Genomic DNA, 19,516 nt, shown 5'->3' on the forward strand with positions numbered 1-19,516 from the left:
AAGTGTTCTGCCTGACCAGCCACCCGCTATAGACATTCACCCCAGGAGAAGGCAAGGCAGTTCTCCCGGGGCCTGGAGGCGCCTGGAGACCAGGCATTGATTGTCCCTGGACAGCCCTTGGGCTGGGAGGAGCTGCTTTTCTTGCTCCTGTGGTCATTTTCCCTGCAACAGGAGGATGAGGTTTGGAAGCAGCAGGCAGAATGTGAGGCTGGTTTCTGCCGAGGTCCCTCCATCCCCTTCCCTGCATCCCCTTCTCTCCATCCCCTTCCCAGCATCCCCTTCTCTCCATCCCCTTCCCTGCATCCCCTTCTCTCCATCCCCTTCCCTGCATCCCCTTCTCTCCATCCCCTTCCCTTCATCCCCTTTTCTCCATCCCCTTCCCTGCATCCCCTTCTCTCCATCCCCTTCCCTGCATCCCCTTCTCTCCATCCCCTTCCCTGCATCCCTTTCTCTCATCCCCTTCCCTGCATCCCTTTCTCTCCATCCCCTTCCCTTCATCCCCTTCTCTCCATCCCCTTCCCTGCATCCCCTTCTCTCCATCCCCTTCCCTGCATCCCCTTCTCTCCATCCCCTTCCCTGCATCCCCTTCTCTCCATCCCCTTCCCTTCATCCCCTTCTCTCCATCCCCTTCCCTGCATCCCCTTCTCTCCATCCCCTTCCCTGCATCCCCTTCTTTTCATCCCCTTCCCTGCATCCCCTTCTCTCCATCCCCTTCCCTGCATCCCCTTCTCTCCATCCCCTTCCCTGCATCCCCTTCTTTTCATCCCCTTCCCTGCATCCCCTTCTCTCCATCCCCTTCCCTGCATCCCCTTCTCTGACATCCAGGGTGGTGAACCTCCTTCTCACGCCCCACCAGCCCCATTCTCAGCCCACCCCGATCCTCACTTCTCCAGTTCCCCTGCTTTGCAAGTTGCAGGCTAGCGGGACTCAGCATTTCCAAACCACCGATGGTTGTGACGTAGCCAGAGATTCTGAGGCAGGAAAGGGTGGTTCAGGGTTGGCGTCTGGGTCAGACAGGCTCACGCACCAATCCCACCACTCTCCAGCCATGTGCTGTGCTGGGCGAGTCACTCTGTCTTCCTGAGCCTCAACTTGCTCATCTGTAAAATGGGCAAATACTAGTTCCCATCTCACCAGGGCCTTGTGAGGATAAAGTGAGGCAGTTAACACTTTATAAAGTCCTTAACAACAGTGTCCAACAATCGTAAAAGTCCTCTCATGCTGGACAACTGGCTCTGGGATGGATGCCTTCCAGATGGAGCCTCAGCTCGGGTGTCCCCCCATAACATGTGGTTCTGTCACTGGATACTGGGAGAAGTACCTTCCTTCCCTTTCGAAGTCAGAGAAAGTCGTGCCCAAGCAGACCAGCCTCCCCCTCTGTGCCTGTTATCTGGGGGCTCCAGACCAGGCCTTTCTAACAAGACGTTTGTTAGGACGGGAAGTGAGTCAGGAACTCTGGCCCTTGATTGGCTGCGTGTACTGAGTCTATGGCTTTATCCCCTCCCTGACACCCTCCTTGGGGCTGTTTGGGCCAAGTGCATGTTATTTTCTTCTTTGCTGGTTAGCACTGTTAGCCCCGAGGGTATGCTGAGGACGAAGCCCGGCACAGGTATGAGGTTGTGCTTTGGAAAAGGAGGTCATCCTCCTTCACAAATTTCCTGTTACAAGGCACGATAAACGCTCTCAAAGAAATAAAGGGTAAAAGGAAAGAGAACCAAGGAAGAGGCAGTCGTGCATTGGAGGGGCAGGGAGGGTGTCCTAGGAAGAAGGACCAGCATGGATGAGGGCCTGAAGCCTGAACGTCTCCTTGGCCCAAATCCAGGCCTCCTACCCCTCCAGAAAGCCCCATGACTCATGCCTCCCATCCCCTTCACTGTCAAGGAAATTGATCAGCGTTCCAAGCATCTGGAACAGCAAGTGCAAAGTCTTCATGGCAGGGACACGCTTGATGTATTATTGTTCTAAACGCAGCAAGACTGCCGTGGCTGGAGCCAGATAAGGGGGCAGGGATGGGAGATGGGTTGGTAGGGCAGATCACACAGGGCCTGAGGACCATCATAAAGACTGCAGGGTTTATTCTCGGCATCAAGGCCTATTCTTTTCTTTTTTTTTTTTTTTTGTTTTTCGTTTTTTTTTTTTTGAGATGGAGTCTCGCTCTGTCGCCCACGTTGGAGTGTAGTGGTGGTGCGATCTCCGCTTACTGCAATCTCCGCCTCCAGGGTTCAAGCAATCCTCCCGCTTCAGCCTCCTTAGTAGCTGGGATTACAGGCATGCACCAGCACGCCTTGCTAACTTTTTTTTTTTTTTTTTTTTTTGTATTTTTAGAAGAGATGGGGTTTCACCATGTTGGCCAGGCTGGTCTTGAACTCCTGATCTCAAATGATCCATCCACCTCGGCCTCCCAAAGTGCTGGGATTACAGACGTCACTACCTCGCCTGGCCTCCTCAAGGCCTGTTCTGAGTATATCCTCCCCCGAAACCATTTCGTTTGGGGAACAGGAGGGAGACAGCAGTAGAAGGAAGGGGAGAGGCTCACGGACGGTGTGGCCGCTGCCTGGCGTGATTCTGAAGGACAGAGGGTGGAAAAGGGAGATGTGACTGTTTGGCCCGGGGGGACAGTGCCTGGCTCTGTTTCTGAGCTGCCCATGAGAACAAGCCCCGCTGCTGAGCAAACGGTTCCTGGAGGGAGTAGGGGCTGGGCCCAAATAGGATTCAAATCCAGGTTCATCATCCCATGCTTTGTGACTTTGGGTAAATTAGTGAGCCTCTCTGGGCAAGTACATGAGACATATACGCATTTTCCAAACGATGAAACAGGCCCAGAGAAAGGAAGGGGCTTGCCTCGTTGGAAGGAAGTGGAGCTGGGCTTCCAACCAGGTGACCTGAACCCCTCCAGCCTCCACTGGCTTTACTCTGCGCTCTGTCCTCCGTGGGGAGATGATTTCCTTTGAAAGTGGGGCCAGCGTGGCTGAGATCTATAGGGCAGATACAGTTCTCAGGGGGCCTCCCTTGCCAGCTGGCTGAGCCCAGACCCCAGGATCCCCATGGTGCATTCTCTGGGCGAATGAGGCCTCCCGATTCCAACGCCGATGTGTTTGTCCCAGCAACTGACTTGGAGATACGGCAGGAGGCAGCTCTGTCCTCCTGGCCCCTGGTGGAGGACAGGCTGGCTGGCCTAGCCCGGCCTGGGGTGACACCAAGGGCTCCTGGGCATGTATCCGTTTCTTCCTCGGCCCCCTCCCCCTGCTTCTCTTCCTGGGAGCCAGGAGGGAAGGGGGAGGAGAAGTCTGTCCTCAGATGCCGGCACTATTTTTGGAGCCTGCGTTGATCCCAATTCCGGGGCACGTGGGCTGTGACAGGCGCTGGGAGCAGACCCCGCTGGAATAAGGAATAAGGTCAGCCACAGATGCCGGGATATGCCCCCACCACCCTGACCCTGGCCCTTCTAGAAGTGGGCACAGACTCTTGCCCTCCCTGAGCACAGGTTCATGGGCTTGGGGGCCCCTCCCAGGTACTTTCACCCAGCTCTGCACCCCCACCTGGCAGGACCTCCGCCCGCACAGAAGCAAGCAGCCCCAGCACAGAGGCTGGGGCTGACCTGAAGTGGCTCCCAGGACAGTGAGGGGCCCTTCCTTTTGAAGGGCACGGGGCATGGAATCCAGCTTAACCTCCTGTGCTGGTGACCAAATCCTGTCTGAGACACTCGGAGAGGCCGTGGAGGAAATAATCCCGGCCATCCCTTCTCCAGCACCCACAGCAGTTTGCTCAGGTCTCAGGACGTCTCTGTGCAACCGGGCACTGAGAGTTTAAGTAACCCACCCAGAGTCACACAGCTTGTGAGTGGTAGAGCTGGGATTTGCACCCAGGCAGGGCTTCAGTCTGTGCCGTCAGTCAGGGTGAGACTGTCTAACGGCTCATAGGAAGGACAGTGCTGAATATTTACATTAACATATACATAAAAAAATCACAGAGTAGATATATTCATATATAAAATAAGCTCCTTATTTAAACCATCCATATATTTATTTATTTATTTTTATTTTAAGACGGAGCCTGGCTCTGTTGCCCAGGCTGGAGTTCAGTGGCTCGATCTCGGCTTACTGTAACCTCTACCTCCTGGGTTCAAAAGATTCTCCTGCCTCAGCCTTCTGAGTAGCTGTGATTAGAAGCATGTGCCATCATGCCCAGTTAATTTTTTTTTTTTTGCTATTTTTTAGTAGAGACAGGATTTCATCATGTTAGCCAGGCTGGTCTCAAACTCCTGACCTCAAATGATCTGCCTGCCTTGGCCTCCCAAAGTGTTGGGATTACAGGAGTGAGCCACCGTGCCTGGCATACCCATATATTTATATATGGCATATATTATGTATCCATATATAAAATAATATATTTACATGTGTACATTTATATATACATTATATATTTATAGATATGTGTAGATATGATCTATATTTATATACTATCTATATTTATTAAATTATAATATATTGTATAGAACACCCTGTATTTACATTGTGTATAGAAAGATATATGCACACTAAATAATTGTGTATATTTATATTAACACATATTCACATATCTTTATATATGCATTTAAATAATATACGTATTCATGTGGCCAGGCGCGGTGGCTCATGCCTGTAATCCCAGCACTTGGGGAGGCCGAGGTGGGCGGATCACCTGAAGTTAGGAGTTCGAGACCAGCCTGACGAACATGGTGAAACCCCATCTCTACTAGAAATACAAAAATTAGCTGGGTTTGATGGCATGTGACTGTAATCCCAGCTACTTGGGAGGCTGAGGCAGGATAATCACTTGAACCTGGGAGGCAGAGGTTGCAGTGAGCCAAGATCACCCCATTGCACTCCAGTCTGGGCGACAAAAGCAAAACTCCATCTCAATAAATAAATAAATAAATAGTATATGTATACATGTGGATTCATATGTGTGTATGTGTATATATAAACACATACACGTGGAGAGAGAAAGACACCTTTTAAAAATAGTTTTATTAAGATACAATTCACGTCATACAACTCATCCATTTGCAGCACACAATTCAGTGGCTTTCAGTAGATTCACAGTATTGTGTAAACTTCACCACAATCAGCTTTAGAATAGTCTCATTACCTCAAAAAGAAGCTCTGTCTGCCTTAACCCTCAACCCTCAACACCCCCACCATCTCTTTCCTCACCACTCCTGGCCCCTGACAGCCACTAATCTGTTTTCTGTCTCTCTCTATTTGCCCATTCTGGACATTTCATATAAATGGATTCATGCAATATATGGTCTTTTGTGATTGGCTACTTGCACTCAGCATAATGTTTTCAAAGTTCACCCATGTTGTAGCATGAATCAGTACCTTATTCCTTTTTAAGGCTGTATAATATTCCATTTTATGGCTAGACCACCATTGATTTATTCACTCATTCATTGATGGACATTTGGGTTATTTCCACTTTGCCTATTATGAATAATGTTGCTACAAATACTTGTATTTTTTTTGTGTGTGGATTTATTTTTTCATTTCTCTTGGGTACATACTTATGAGTGGAATTGCTGCATCATATGGTAACTCTTTGTTTAATTGTTTGAAGAACTGCCAAACTATTTTCCAAAGGGGTTGTACCATATTACACACACATGGGAGGGTTTGGAGGCTTCAGTTTCTTCACATCCTCACCAGCACAGGCTATTATTATGTCTTTTAAAAGTTATTATAGTCATCCTAGTGGATGTGAAGTGGTGTTTCATTGTGGTTTTGATTTGCATTTCCTTAGTGACTAATGATGTTGAACACAGTTTCATTTGCTTTTTTGTGTTGGTATATTTTCCTTGAGGAAAAGTCTGTTCAGATCTTCTGCCATTTTAAAATGAGGTCATCTCTTTATTGTTGAATTCTAACACTTGTTTATATATTCTAGATGCAAGTCCCCCATCTTCTACACACACACAAGCACACATATGTATGTGTGTATAATTTGCAAAAATTTTCTCCCATTCTCAGGGCTACCATTTCACTTTCTTGCTTGTATCCTTTGAAACACAAAAATTTTAAAATTTGATGATATCCAGTTTATTTTTTCTTTTATTGTTCGTGCTTTTGGTGCCATAAGGAAAAAACCATTGCTTAATCCGAGTTCATAAGCATTTATTCCTATGTTTTCTTCTAAGAGTTTCGTAGTTTTTAAAAAATCCTTTTACAAAATTATTATTATTATTTTATTTGTTTATTTTTTTGAGATGGAGTTTTGCTCTTGTCTCCCATGCTGGAGTGCAATGGCACAATCTTGGCTCACTGCAATCTCCACCTCCCGGGTTCAAGTGATTCTCTTGCCTCAGCCTCCCAAGTAGCTTGGATTACAGGTGAATGCTACTACACCCAGCTAATTTTTTTGTATTTTTAGTAGAGACGGGGTTTCACCATATTGACCAGGCTGGTCTCTAACTCTTGACCTCCGGTGATCCACCTGCCTCGACCCTGCAAGATTCTGGGATGACAGGCATGAGCCACCACGCCCGACTCCAACTTCATTCTGTTGCATGTGTATATCCAATTGTCCTGGCATCATTTACTGAAGAGATTATTCTTTCCTCATCAGATTGTCTTGACACCTTTGTAAAAAATCAGTTGATAATAAACGTAAGGGCTTATTTCTGGATGCTAAATTCTTTTCCATTGAGCTGTATGTCTACCCTTATGCCAGTATCACACTGTTTTGATTACCATAGCCTGGTATGATATCTATGTATAGATATGATATATATTTATATACATACTATCTATATTTATAAAATTATATAGAAACACTCTATATTTACATTGTGTGTAGATAGAGATGTGCACAGTCTATAAAATTGTATTATTTTTCTTTTATTGTTGAATAGCTTGATGTTGCTATAAATATTTGTGTATAATTTTTGTGTGTGGACTTATGTTTTCATTTATCTTGGGTATATACCTAGGAGTGGAATTGCTGGATCATAAGGTAATTCTATGTTTAACTGTTTGAAGAACTGCCAAGTCATTTTCCAAAGGGGTTGTACCATATCACATTCACATGATGGGGCTTGGGGGTTTCAATTTCTCCACATCCTCACCAACATGTGCTGTTATGTCTTTTTTTTTTTTGAGACAGAGTTTCGCTCTTGTCGTCCAGACTGGAGTGCAATGGTGTGATCTCGGCTCACTGAAACCTCTGCTTCCTGGATTCAAGCAATTCTCCTGCCTCAGCTTCCCAAGTAGCTGGGATTACAGGCACCTGCCACCATGCCCAGCTATTTTTTGTATTTTTAGTAGAGACGGGGTTTCACTATGTTGGCCAGGTTGGTCTCGAACTCCTGACCTTAGGTGATCCACCTGCCTTGGCCTCCCAAAGTGCTGAGATTACACACGTGAGCCACCACACTTGGCCTGCTACCCTGTCTTTTAAAGTAAATCAGGAAATATGAGTTCTCCAATTTTGCTCTTTTTCTTTCTTTTTTTTTTAAAAATAATATCTTTTATTTTTTTGAGACGGAGTCTCACTTTGTGGCCCAGGCTGGAGTGCAGTGGCCGGATCTCAGCTCACTGCAAGCTCCACCTCCTGGGTTTACGCCATTCTCATGCCTCAGCCTCCGGAGTAGCTGGGACTACAGGCACCCACCACCACGCCCGGCTAGTTTTTTGTATTTTTAAAATAGAGATGGGGTTTCACCGTGTTAGCCAGGATGGTCTCGATCTCCTGACCTCGTGATCCACCCATCTCGGCCTCCCAAAGTGCTGGGATTACAGGTGTGAGCCACCGTGCCTGGCCTTTGCTCTTTTCCAAGATTGCTTTTGGTTATCTTTGGTCTGTTGCATATCCATATGAATTTTAGGATAAGCTTGTCAATTTCTGTCAAGAAGTCAGCAGGGATGTGGATATTGTGTTGAATCTGTAGACCAGTTGGGGAATATTGCCATCTTAACAATATTAAGTCTTCTGTTTCATGAATATGGGATGCCTTTCCATTTATTTAGGTCTTTAATTTTTTTCAGCAATGTTTTGTAGTGTTCAGAGTATACATTTTACATTTCTTTTTGTTAAATATATTCCTAAGTATTTTATTCTTTTTGATGTGGTTGTAAATAGAATTTTTTCATTTTATTCTCAGTTAGTACATAGAAATACAACTGAGTTTTCTACATTGGTTTTATATCCTGCAGCCTTGCTGAACTCATTGATTAGTTCTAATCTTTTTGTGTGTACTGTATGGATGCTTTAGGATTTTCTATATAAATAATCATGTCATCTGCAAATACAGATGGTTTTACTTCTTCCTTTCCAACTGGATGGCTTTTATTTCTTTTACTTATCTAGAACCTCCAGCACAACGTCGAATAGACACGAAGAATGCACATTCCTACCTTGTTCCTAATTTTGGGGGAAAGCACTCCGTCTTTCACTAGGGATGTTAACTGTGGCTTTTAGCAGATGGCTTTACCAAGCGGAGGAAGTGCCCTTCTATTCCTAGTTTATTGATTTTTTTTTTTTTTAAATCATGAAGGGGTGCTGGATTTTTCTCAAATGGTTTTCCTGAGAAATACCTTATTTTAAAATGTCCCCGGAGTCCCTGTGCTTCCTTCTGAGGGCAAAAACTCAAATGCAGAGGCAAAAACTTATTTGCCAAATCATTGTCCATGCTCTGCTGTGTCGGGCTCTAACAGGTGCTAGCTGGTGGAATGAGTGTTGGTAACGACTGCAAACTCCCTGCCCCTTCCAGCGGCCAGGGCTGCGTTTCACGTCTGATAAGTGACACAGCAGATAAGGAGGTCGCGCTGGGTGGGGGAGTCCCTCTGCCCCCCACCGCGGGCGCTCACTGCCGCTCTGCCTCCAGGCCTACGAGAAGCGCTTCCCCACCTGCCCGCAGATCCCCGTCTTCCTGGGCAGCGAGGTCCTGCGCGAGTCCCGCAGCCCGGACGGGGCTGTGCACGTGGTGGAGCGGAGCTGCCGGCTGCGCGTGGACGCCCCGCGGCTGCTGCGGAAGGTGGGCGGTCCTGGGGCTGTGGGGCGGAGGAGGGGACCTGTCGCCGGGGTATGGGAGGGCTGGGCGCGGGAGCTGGGGACCAGGGCGGCGGGGGTCAGGAGGTGGAGTGAGGGTGTGTGAGTTGATGTTCGGATGGAGGTTCCAGGATGAGGGTGGCGGAACCCTGGTGGGGGGACCAGGGCCCAGGAGGGGCGAGGGCTGGAAGGCTGGGCTGGGGAGTAGGGGGAACTGGGCGGGGTTCGCGGGCCCAGGGCCGGAGCTGGGTGGTGGAGATGGGTGGGCGGCAGGGTGGAAGTCGGGGGTTGGGGTCCTGGGTCCGAGCTGGGTGGGCGGTGGCGCAAGGGACTTGGGCCTCAGGGCAGGGGGTGACTGGGGCCGACCCGCCGGACTCTCTCTCCATTCCTGTGCGTTTCATGCCCTCCACCCACCTCCGCCTCCCCGCCCCTTCCCTTGCAGATCGCAGGTGTTGAGCACGTGGTCTTCGTGCAGACAAACGTCTTGAACTGGAAGGAGAGGACGCTCCTCATCGAAGCGCACAACGAGACCTTCGCCAACCGCGTGGTGGTGAACGAGCACTGCAGCTACACGGTGAGCCCAGGCCGCCCTCAGTGCCCACGCCCAGAACCCACCTGCGTCCAACACCCATTTGCCCCCGGGACCCACCCGCCCCCTGCACCCACCTGTTCCCAGAGCTCTGTCCTCACATTGCTTGAGCCTCTGCCCAGCCATCCCTCCTGCCGCATTGTCAGGTAAGATGCAGGATTCTTGGTTGCCTTTGCAGTTCGGATGAACAACCCATAAATTTTTTTAGTATGTCTCGAATATTGCTTGGGATATACTTATACTCAAATGTTATTTGTGGTTAATCTGAAATTCAAACGTGACTGGACATCCTGCGTTTTATCTGCTAAATCTGACAACTCTATCCCCTCCCTCCTTTCCTTCCTTCTTTCATGAAACTATGCATAAGTTTCCTCACGTGTGAAATTGGCTTAATAATCATGCCTACTACATAGGTTGATGTAGGATTAAATGAACGAAAATACACAAACCCTTTAGACCAGTGCCTGGCACATATTAAGTTCTATGTAAATGTTACCTTTGAATATAATTAATAATAATAATTATTATTCTTCTCTAATATATACTGGTTGAGCACCTACTGTGTGCCAGGCACCCTGCCAAGTGCTGAGCATGCAGCAATGGACCAGGCTGCCTGACCACTGCCCTCATGGAGGGTCCACTCCAGTGGAACAAAACGGAATCAGTGTGTATGCATTTGTCACAGCTGAGGCTGGATCCAGCAGGGGGATGTGTGGGAGTCAGAGGAGGTGGTGGGGGCACTGAAGCTGAGTGCTAAAGGATGAGAGAAGCTGCCCATGGAGGGCTGGGAACAGCATTTTGGGGGTGGGAACAGCATGAGTGAGGTCTGCCAAGGTGAGGCACATGGGGGCTAGATCTTGATGACTTTAGAGGCTGGAATGAGGCACCTGCAGGCATTCACTGATGGCACCCAGTTCTGCCACTTTCTTGCTGAGTAACAATGGGCCACACCGTCTGTATCTGTAAAATGGGGACATTGGCAGATCCTGCCTTGTTGGGTCGTTTTCACAATGATAACTCCAGGATAGCAATGATAGATCACTGTACGTGGTTTTTTCTTTTTCTTTTTCTTTTCTTTTCTTTTTTTTTTTTTTTTGAGAAAGAGTCTCGCTGTGTGGCCCAGGCTGGAGTGCACTGGCACAATCTTGGCTCACTGCAACCTCCGCCTCCTTGCTAAAAGGATTCTCGTGCCTCAGATTCCCGTGTAGGTGAGACTACAGGCATGCGCCATCGCATCCGGCAAATTTTTATGTTTTTAGTAGAGATAGGGTTTCTCCGTGTTGGCCAGGCTATTCTCAAATTGCTGGCTTCAAGAGATCCACCCACCTTGGCCTCCCAAAGTGCTGCGATTACAGACATGAGCCACCGTGCCCGGACCCATTGCCTTTTCTTTCTATGCCTCCAGCTCCACTTGGCCCTCCAGGAGCTTGGGCTCAGGGTGTTTAGATCCACTGGGGAGGGGCGAGCAACAGTTGTTGAAACCCCTCTCAGCGTGTGTGGTTTCTCAGAATGAGTTCTGTCAGTAGCTGAGTCAGCAGCACTTGGGCTGCTTGTGAAATGCAGATTCCTGGGCCCCAACCTGGAAGTGTCTAGGGGCAGGCCCAGGAATCTGCATATTTTAACAGACTCCCTGGTAATGTTTCTGCCCACAGATGTTTGAGGGGGACTAGGTCTGGGTCCATAAAGGAGCTCTGCCAGTGAAGTTTTCTTTTTGCAAACATACAGATCTATAAATATTTACTGATATATAAGGATGTGTAATATATCTTTATATAGATAACATATAACTATTTTTAAAATCTAAATTTTATGTATATTGATATATAATTTATATATTTATGGATGATATAAATGATACACTGAACAATTGTATTTATTTATTTTTTTATTATTATTATTTTTCGGAGAGGGAGTCTTGCTCTATTACCCAGGTTGGAGTGCAGTGACATGATCTCGGCTCACTGCAACCTCCACCTCCCAGGTTCAAGTGATTCTCCTGCTTCGGCCTCCCGAGTAGCTGGGATTACAGGCACCCACCACCATCTCCACCTTAGTTTTGGATTTTTAGTAGAGACGGAGTTTCACCATCTTGGCCAGGCTGGTCTCAAACTCCTGACCTCAACTGATTCACCCACCTTGGGATCCCAAAGTGCTGGGATTACAGGTGTGAGCCACCACGCCCGACCTAAACATATGTATTTCTAACTAATTTTCTATGTATGTGTATAATATTGAAAGGGCAGGGCTGCAGATTTGAGACCCACATTCTCCCGGCTTCTCATGAGAAGGCTTTTTGTTCCCTGACAGTTTGAACTTTGCATCCTTCTCTGGGTGGGGGTCCCTTGGTCCTGCTACACCCTCCAGGGTTGCCAGGCTTGATCTGCTGTCCACTGCAGGCTCTGCCTGGGCCCAGGTCGGCAGGAGAGCCCTAGGGGAGGGCAGGGTGCCCCCAACACTGAGTCCCTGGCATGGCCCCCGCCTGGCTTTCAGGTCCACCCTGAGAATGAAGACTGGACTTGCTTCGAGCAGTCGGCCTCACTGGACATCCGGTCCTTCTTTGGCTTTGAAAATGCCTTGGAGAAGATCGCCATGAAGCAGTACACCGCCAACGTCAAGAGGGTAAGGGGTGGGTTGTGTTAGTTACCGGAGGAAGGTGCACACACCTGCTGTGCCGTCACCAGCCACGTGACACCTGGCAAGACCCTTACCCTTCCTGGGCCTCAGTCTTATCTGTTAAATGGGTACTCTAGTAATGACCAAATCACCACGAGATGATGGATGGAAAGTAACTGGTCTGTAACAGGGGCACCCTAATCCTTGCTCTGGCACCACGAGACGTCCAGGATTATGTGGTGAATTTTCTGGACACCAGATAACTCTGTGGTGCTTTTTTTTTTTTTTTTTAAAGATAAAATGATCATTGCTTGCTTTAAAGACCTCAATCCATCCCTGAGTAAAGACCTGTTCTTGTGATAAAACAGATGAAATTAACTTTAATAAAAAAATTTTATCCAATGTGTTACTGATATAAAACGTATTACTCCGAGGTGGGAGGATCAGTTGAGCCCAGGAATTTCAGAACAGTCTAGGAAACATAGTGGACCCCAGCTCTAAAAAAATAAAATAAAATAAATTAGCTGGGTGTGGTGGTGAGTGCCTATAGTCCCAGCTGCTCAGGAGGCTGAAGCAGGAGGATCTCTTGATGCTGGGAGGTTGAGGCTGCAGTGTGCTGAGATGGTACCACTGCACTCCAGCTTGGGCAACACAGCAAGACACTGTCTCAAAAAAAATAAACAAAAACAACCCCCAACCCGAAAAACTTATTACTGAGCTATTTTGCATTCTTTGTTTGGTACCAAGCCTTGGAAATCAGGTGGGCGTTGGACACTCGCAGCGTTTTTCCATCCCGACTGGACACATCCAGCTGCTCAATAGCCACGTGTCAGGGCTGGGACCTGAGCCAGCTGGGGGTGACTCCCTGCGGTGACCCGGTGACCCCCCTCCATCCTGCCCCATGCTCATGTGTCTTGGGTCTCTCTGGCTTCCAGGGGAAGGAGGTGATTGAACATTACCTGAATGAGCTCATCTCCCAGGGTACCTCGCATATTCCCCGCTGGACGCCTGCCCCGGTCCGTGAGGAGGATGCCCGCAACCAGGCTGGACCGAGGGACCCCGGCTCCCTGGAGGCCCACCGGCCCGGTAGCGCCCTGGGCCCCTCTCTGGAGGCGGTCAGTATGGACGGTAGGTGGTGCAGCCCAGGCCAGTCAGCCCTAGGAGGCTGCTGCAGGTCCTCTTGCTCCATGGGGGGCCTGGGGCATGTTGGGGAGAATTGCTTCCCATCCCCCTGGGAGTGGGTCTGGATCTTGGAACAACGCAGCCTCCTGCCTCCACTGACTGCTTCTCCCTCTCTCCATCCTGGTCCAAGAGCAGAATCCATTTGTGTCTCTTCTTTGTTTGTTTGTTTGTTTGTTTTTTGAAACAGAATCCCCCTCTGTCGCCCAGGCTGGAGTACAGTGGCGCGATCTCGGTTCGCTGCAACCTCTGCCTCCTGGGTTCAAGCGATTCTTCTGCCTCAGCCTCCCAAGTAGCTGGGGTTACAGGCATCTGCCACCACGCTCAGCCAATTTTTTGTATTTTTAGTAGAGATGGGGTTTCACCACGTTGGCCAGGCTGGTCTCAAACTCCTGAGTTCAAGTGATCTGCCTGCCTTGACCGCCCAAAGTGCTGGGATTACAGGCATAAGCCTTGCGCCTGGCAAAAACTCATTTATTTCTAGATCAGGAATTAACCTCTGGTGCCTTGACATTGCCTCTTTCTCTAGTTTTACTATTTGCTAACTTACCAGTTATTATGAATTTACTAATTATTACGATTGCTATTGCTATTTTAAATTATATGAGTAATGCATGATCATGGTAGAAAAAAATTCAAACTGCTTGGAAGGTGTAAGAAGTACGATTCTTTTCCTCTCCCTAGAGGCTAACAATGGTTTTGTGTTTCTATGTCCTGGAACTGTTTAGGTGTATATATGGACATAATATGTGTATATACCCACACACATATGTGTATACTTGCATACATACATGTGTCTTATGTTGAATACATGAGAACATATACATTCCATTTGATATTTTGCTTTTTTTCCACTTAGTAATGTTGCCTGAAAAACTTTCTGTATCAGTGCTTATGTCTTCTTTTCATACTTCATAGTATGGTGTGGTTGCACCATAACTTATTTATTAATAAATATTAATTATTTATTTGGACACAGGGTCTTGCTCTGTTGCCCAGGCTGATGTGCAGTGGTGCAATCATGTCTCTCTGTAACCTTGAAATCCTGGGCTCAAATGATCCTCCTGCCCCAGCTTCCTGAGTAACTGGGACTATATAGGCACAGGTCACCATGTCTAGATAATTTATTTTTACTTTTATTTTATTTTTAATTAATTATTTTTGAAGCAGAGTCTCACTCTGTCACCCAGGCTGGAGTGCAATAGCAGGATCTCTGCTCAATGCAACCTCCGCCTCCTGGATTCAAGCGATTCTCCTGCCTCAGCCCCCTGAGTAGCTGGGACTACAGGCGTGTGCCACCACGCCTGGCTAATTTTTATATCTTTAGTAGAGACGGGGGTTTCACCATATTGACCAGGCTGGTCTTGAACTCCTGACCTCAGGTGATCCACCTGCCTTGGCCTCCCACAGTGCTGGAATTATATGTGAGCCACTGCACCTGGCCTTGATTATTTTGAATTAGTCTATTTAGCTAGTTCCCTATTAAAGGAAACAACCCTATTTAGGTTGTTTTAGTTTTTTAAAATACGAATAGCATGGTACATGTGAGTACTTAAGAATTTATGAGAAGTACGTAAGTATATACAAAGGGTAACATTTTAAAAGTGGAATTGCTGGTTCAAAGTTTACATGCAAGTAAAATTTTGCTAGATTTAACCATTAGGCTTCCAATGAGGTTGTACTAATCATTGTTCCCAGCGAAAGTGTGTAATTGCATCTATTCCTGACTTCACCCCAGCTCCCCAGAAAACTCTTAGAAAACATTTCAAACTTCTGAAAGGCAATAAAAGTGGTCACTGGTTGATTAGTGACCAGTTTTTTCATTATGAGCGAAATCAGGCATGATTTTTCATGTTTAGCAACCGTTTTCCTTTTTTTTTTTTTTTTTTTAATAATGAATACTTGTTCTTGTCCTTTGTCCATTTTCTTATTTGCCCATTGCTTTCTTATTGGTTTGTAAGAGCTCTTTGTATATGAAACCAACTAGCCTTTTGTCACAGTTCAGGCTTTTATGGACATGGAAAATGTTCACAATATAATGTTAAAAGGAAAAATCCTAGGATACAAACTGTATGTACACCACGAATCCAGTTCTAGCCATGTATAAGATGTGTACTCATGTTGATAATGTTTTTCCTTTAGGGCCACTGCCGTGCAGGGACTTCCCTGACTCTGACATACTTGGGTGGCAGTGCCATGGAACTAATAATACATCTAGGGGTCTGTTTAGGGAGAACGAAGTTCATTCATGCAACAAGTATTTATTCTTTTTTTTTTTTTTTTCTGTCACCCAGGCTGGAGTGCAGTGGCACGATCTTGGCTCACTGCAATCTCCGCCTCCTGGGTTCAAATGATTCTCCTGCCTTAGCCTCCCGAGGAGCTGAGAGACTACAAGCGTGTGCCATCATGCCCGGCTAATTTTTGTATTTTTAGTAGAGATGGGGTTTCACCATGTTGGCCCTGCTGGTCTCAAACTCCGACCTCAAGTGATCCTTCTGCCTTGGTCTCCTAAAGTGCTGGAATTACATGCAACAAGTATTTACCCTGCACCGGCTGTGTGTGCTGGCTGGATGCTGTTGTACGTGCACATTTTTTTTTTCTTTTTTAAACAACAGTGCCTTCTCCTGCCCCATCCTGTGCACGCTGTCTGTGGCCTTGTACCCTGTACCTTCCCCATTTTGCACAGGTCCATCCTTCCTTCTCCATCTGTGCTGTCTGCCAGTAGCGCAGGCACTCAGGGTGGCTGGCAGAGGACATCCTCTGCCCCTTCTGCCCTCTCCTGAATCACTGAGTCTTTGTGCTCAGAAGTAGAAAAAACCTTCACATCTGCCCAGGGCCGGAAGGATGCTGGGAGCTCCGGGCTCCCTCGCGTTTCTCTCTCATCCCATCCCCACTCTGTCCCTGATTCCAGAATCTCTGCCTCTGACCACACAAGGTCTGAACAATTCACCTCTCTGCCAGCATTCTCCTGCCTCTGTTTACCCAGGTGCCTCCTGGCACAGCACTTGGCGTGACCCCCCACTGTGGGCTTTTCTGTTTTGGGGGTGCTGCTGGCCATTCATTCAGCCTGTTTCCTTGTTTAGCCGTCTGTCCACGAAGAACTGGCCCTGCCCGTGGAGGCTGCTGCTTTGTGTGACGTCTCCGCCCACTGCTGAGATGCCGAGAGGCCACTGCATGGCAGCATCTGCCACCCTCATGGCTAAGAGTCGGGCAACAGGACTCAGGCTTGGGGCCTGGCCTCTGCACGCTGGCAACATTCCGACTGCAACGGCCCAATTGTGGGGGACAAGTGGGAATGTTCCCTGTGGTTCCCGGGCTGCTGAAGAGACAGCGTGGCTGTGTTGCAAGGTCCAGGCTCTGTCAAAAGCTGCTGTCTGTCAAAACCCCACAATGGGACCTGGGCAGGCGGAAAGCAAAGAGAACTGGCGTTTATCCACCACCTCCTTTATGCTGGGCACACAGCATGCATTTACTCATTCGAGTTCCTCCACCTCTCTAGGCCTCAGTTTGTTTGTTTTTTTTAGGTATATTGCCATTTTTATTTTTTAAGTGTTTTATGTTACATTTTCTTTTTTTTTTTTTTATTATACTTTAAGTTCTAGGGCACATGTGCACAACATGCAGGTTTGTTACGTATGTATACATGTGCCATGTAGGCCTCAGTTTTATCTTCTCTCTCTCTCTCTATCTCTGTCTCCCCTTTTTTTTTTTTCTTTTTTAAGACAGAGTCTCACTCTGTTGCCCAGGCTGGGGTGCAGTGGTGCAATCTTGGCTCACTGCAACCTCCATCTCCCATCTTCAAGCGATTCTCCTGACTCAGCCTCCTGAGTAGCTGGGATTACAGGTGTGCGCCACCACACCTGGCTAATTTTTGTATTTTAATAGAGACCAGATTTCACCATGTTGGCCAGGCTGGTCCCAAAATCCTGACCTCGGGTGATCCGCCTGCCTTGGACTCCCTAAGTGTTGGGATTGCAGGCGTGAGCCGCCGCGCCAGGCAGTTTTATCTTCTCTAAAGGGGATAATAGTGACGCCTGCCTCACAGGGGTGTGGGGAGAGCTCACTGAGACCAGGTGGCTTCTGAGCAGGCAGTGAGTGTGAGCCCATATTGTGAAGAATCCTTAGAACGTCCCCAGAGGGTGGGAATTATTCCCGGGGTCAAAGAGGAGAAATCCCGTCTCATAGTGAGATCGAGGTTTGCCCGATGATGCGTTTTCAGAACACCCTTGGACGTGGGCTGGAGAAATGAATGCATTGAGAGTCCCTGCAGCTGCTATCTGGGATGGGGACTCAGCCTGGCTTGGAACCACATTTTAGGGTCAGTGAGGCAGCCAATCAGGAATGGCAGACAGACCACTTGGTAAAGAGACGCGGCGTCTCCCTCTTGTCCTGAAGCTCCCCCTTCTCCTCCAAGGGGACAAGTTGGACGCGGACTACATTGAGAGGTGCCTGGGCCACCTCACGCCCATGCAGGAGAGCTGCCTGATCCAGCTTCGGCACTGGTTACAGGAGACCCACAAAGGCAAGGTGGGTGCAGGGGGTACCCTGGAGCAGTGGATGAACAGACAAAGACTTGTACTCAGCCTCCATGTGCGGGAAGGAAAGGCGAAATGAAGTGTGATGAGAAGGCGAGATGATAATACTGACACATTATCTCTTGCTTATTTATTTATGTATTTATTTGAGACAAAGTCTCACTCCCACCCAGGCTGGAGTGCAGTGTGTGATTCTCACTGCAGCCTTCGCCTCCTGGGTTCAAGCGATTCTCCTGCCTTAGCCTCCTGAGTAGCTGGGATTACAGGCGTGCACCACCACACCCGGCTAATTTCTGTACTTTTTGTAGAGATGGGGTCTCACCATGTTGCCCTGGCTGGTTCTGTAATTTTATCTGCTGGGTCAGGGGATACCGTTCTGTGGGCTTTTTACTTCTTTGTCTCTCAGATTCCCAAAGATGAGCATATCCTTCGGTTCCTGCGGGCTCGTGACTTCCACCTGGACAAGGCCCGGGAAATGCTGTGCCAGTCCTTGAGTTGGCGGAAGCAGCACCAGGTGGATCTCCTCCTTCAGACCTGGCAACCCCCTGCCCTGCTGGAGGAGTTCTATGCAGGGGGCTGGCATTACCAGGACATAGGTGCGTGCCTCCACCCACACCATGTATAGGGCATACTTTGGGCACTGCCAAGTGCACTTACTTTATTTATTTATTTATTATTTTGAGATGGAGTCTCACTCTGTCACCCAGGCTGGAGTGCAGTGGTGCCATCTCGGCTCACTGCAACCTCCGCTTCTTGGGTTCAAGCGATTCTCCTGCCTCAGCCTCCCCAGCAGCTGGGATTACAGACACCTGCCACCACACCTGGCTAATTTTTTTGTATTTTTAGCAGAGGCGGGTTTCACCATGTTGGCCAGGCTGGTCCCAAACTTCTGATCTCAAGTGATCTGCCTGCCTGAGCCTCCCAAAGTGTTGGGATTACAGGCATGAGCCACTGCACCCGGCCCCAACGCACTTTAAATGCCATGCGTCGTGCTAACATCTTATTATTTTTCCTTTTGACTCTTCCAGGCATCTAGAAATGCTCTGAAGTGACAATCTAGGTAGGAAGAATCAGAGCTGGAAAGCTCCGGGGCTTGAGGAAGAGCCATTTCTCCACTGGGCTGAGTGAGCCCACCATTACTCACAATAATTGCGATTGTATACGTAACAGGTGCAGACATTTTGTATGATTTCCAAGGGCAGCTGTAGCAAATTAACACAAACTTGCTGGCTTAAAACAGTAGAAATGTGTTCTTTTACAGTTCTCGAGGCCAGAAGTCTGGAGTCAAGGTATCAGCAGGGCCGTGCTCCCTCTGAAATTTCTAGGGGAGAATCCTTCCCTGCTTTTTCCAACTTCTGGTGGCCGCGGGTGTTCCTTGGCTGGTGGCAGCTTCACTCCAGTCTCTGCCTCTGTCTTCACATGGCCTTCCCCTCTGTGTCTGTGTCCACACCTCTTCTCATAAGGACCCTAGGACATTGGATTTAGGGCTAAGCCCAAATCCGTGTGATTTTATCTTGAGATCCTTAACTGATTACCCCTGCACAGACTATTTCCAAGCAGGGTCCCTTTGTTTTCT

At 48.1% G+C, this 19,516-nt stretch overlaps 1 protein-coding gene across 2 annotated transcripts in view; it reads left to right on the top strand.

Annotated features, from left to right (window-relative positions):
• The window catches only part of SEC14L5 (SEC14 like lipid binding 5), a 65,441-nt gene that overhangs the window by 22,653 nt on the left and 23,272 nt on the right, over nt 1–19,516 (top strand). For both annotated transcript variants that reach the window (XM_065536810.2, XM_005591164.5), the window contains exons 3-8: nt 8,861–9,010; nt 9,467–9,598; nt 12,104–12,232; nt 13,162–13,354; nt 17,820–17,932; nt 18,347–18,536. In XM_065536810.2, coding sequence (XP_065392882.1) covers nt 8,861–9,010; nt 9,467–9,598; nt 12,104–12,232; nt 13,162–13,354; nt 17,820–17,932; nt 18,347–18,536 — 907 coding nt within the window. The remainder of the gene's footprint in view (nt 1–8,860; nt 9,011–9,466; nt 9,599–12,103; nt 12,233–13,161; nt 13,355–17,819; nt 17,933–18,346; nt 18,537–19,516) is intronic.

This window comes from Macaca fascicularis, chromosome 20, assembly GCF_037993035.2.
Source record: "Macaca fascicularis isolate 582-1 chromosome 20, T2T-MFA8v1.1".
Taxonomy (NCBI): Eukaryota; Metazoa; Chordata; class Mammalia; order Primates; family Cercopithecidae; genus Macaca; species Macaca fascicularis.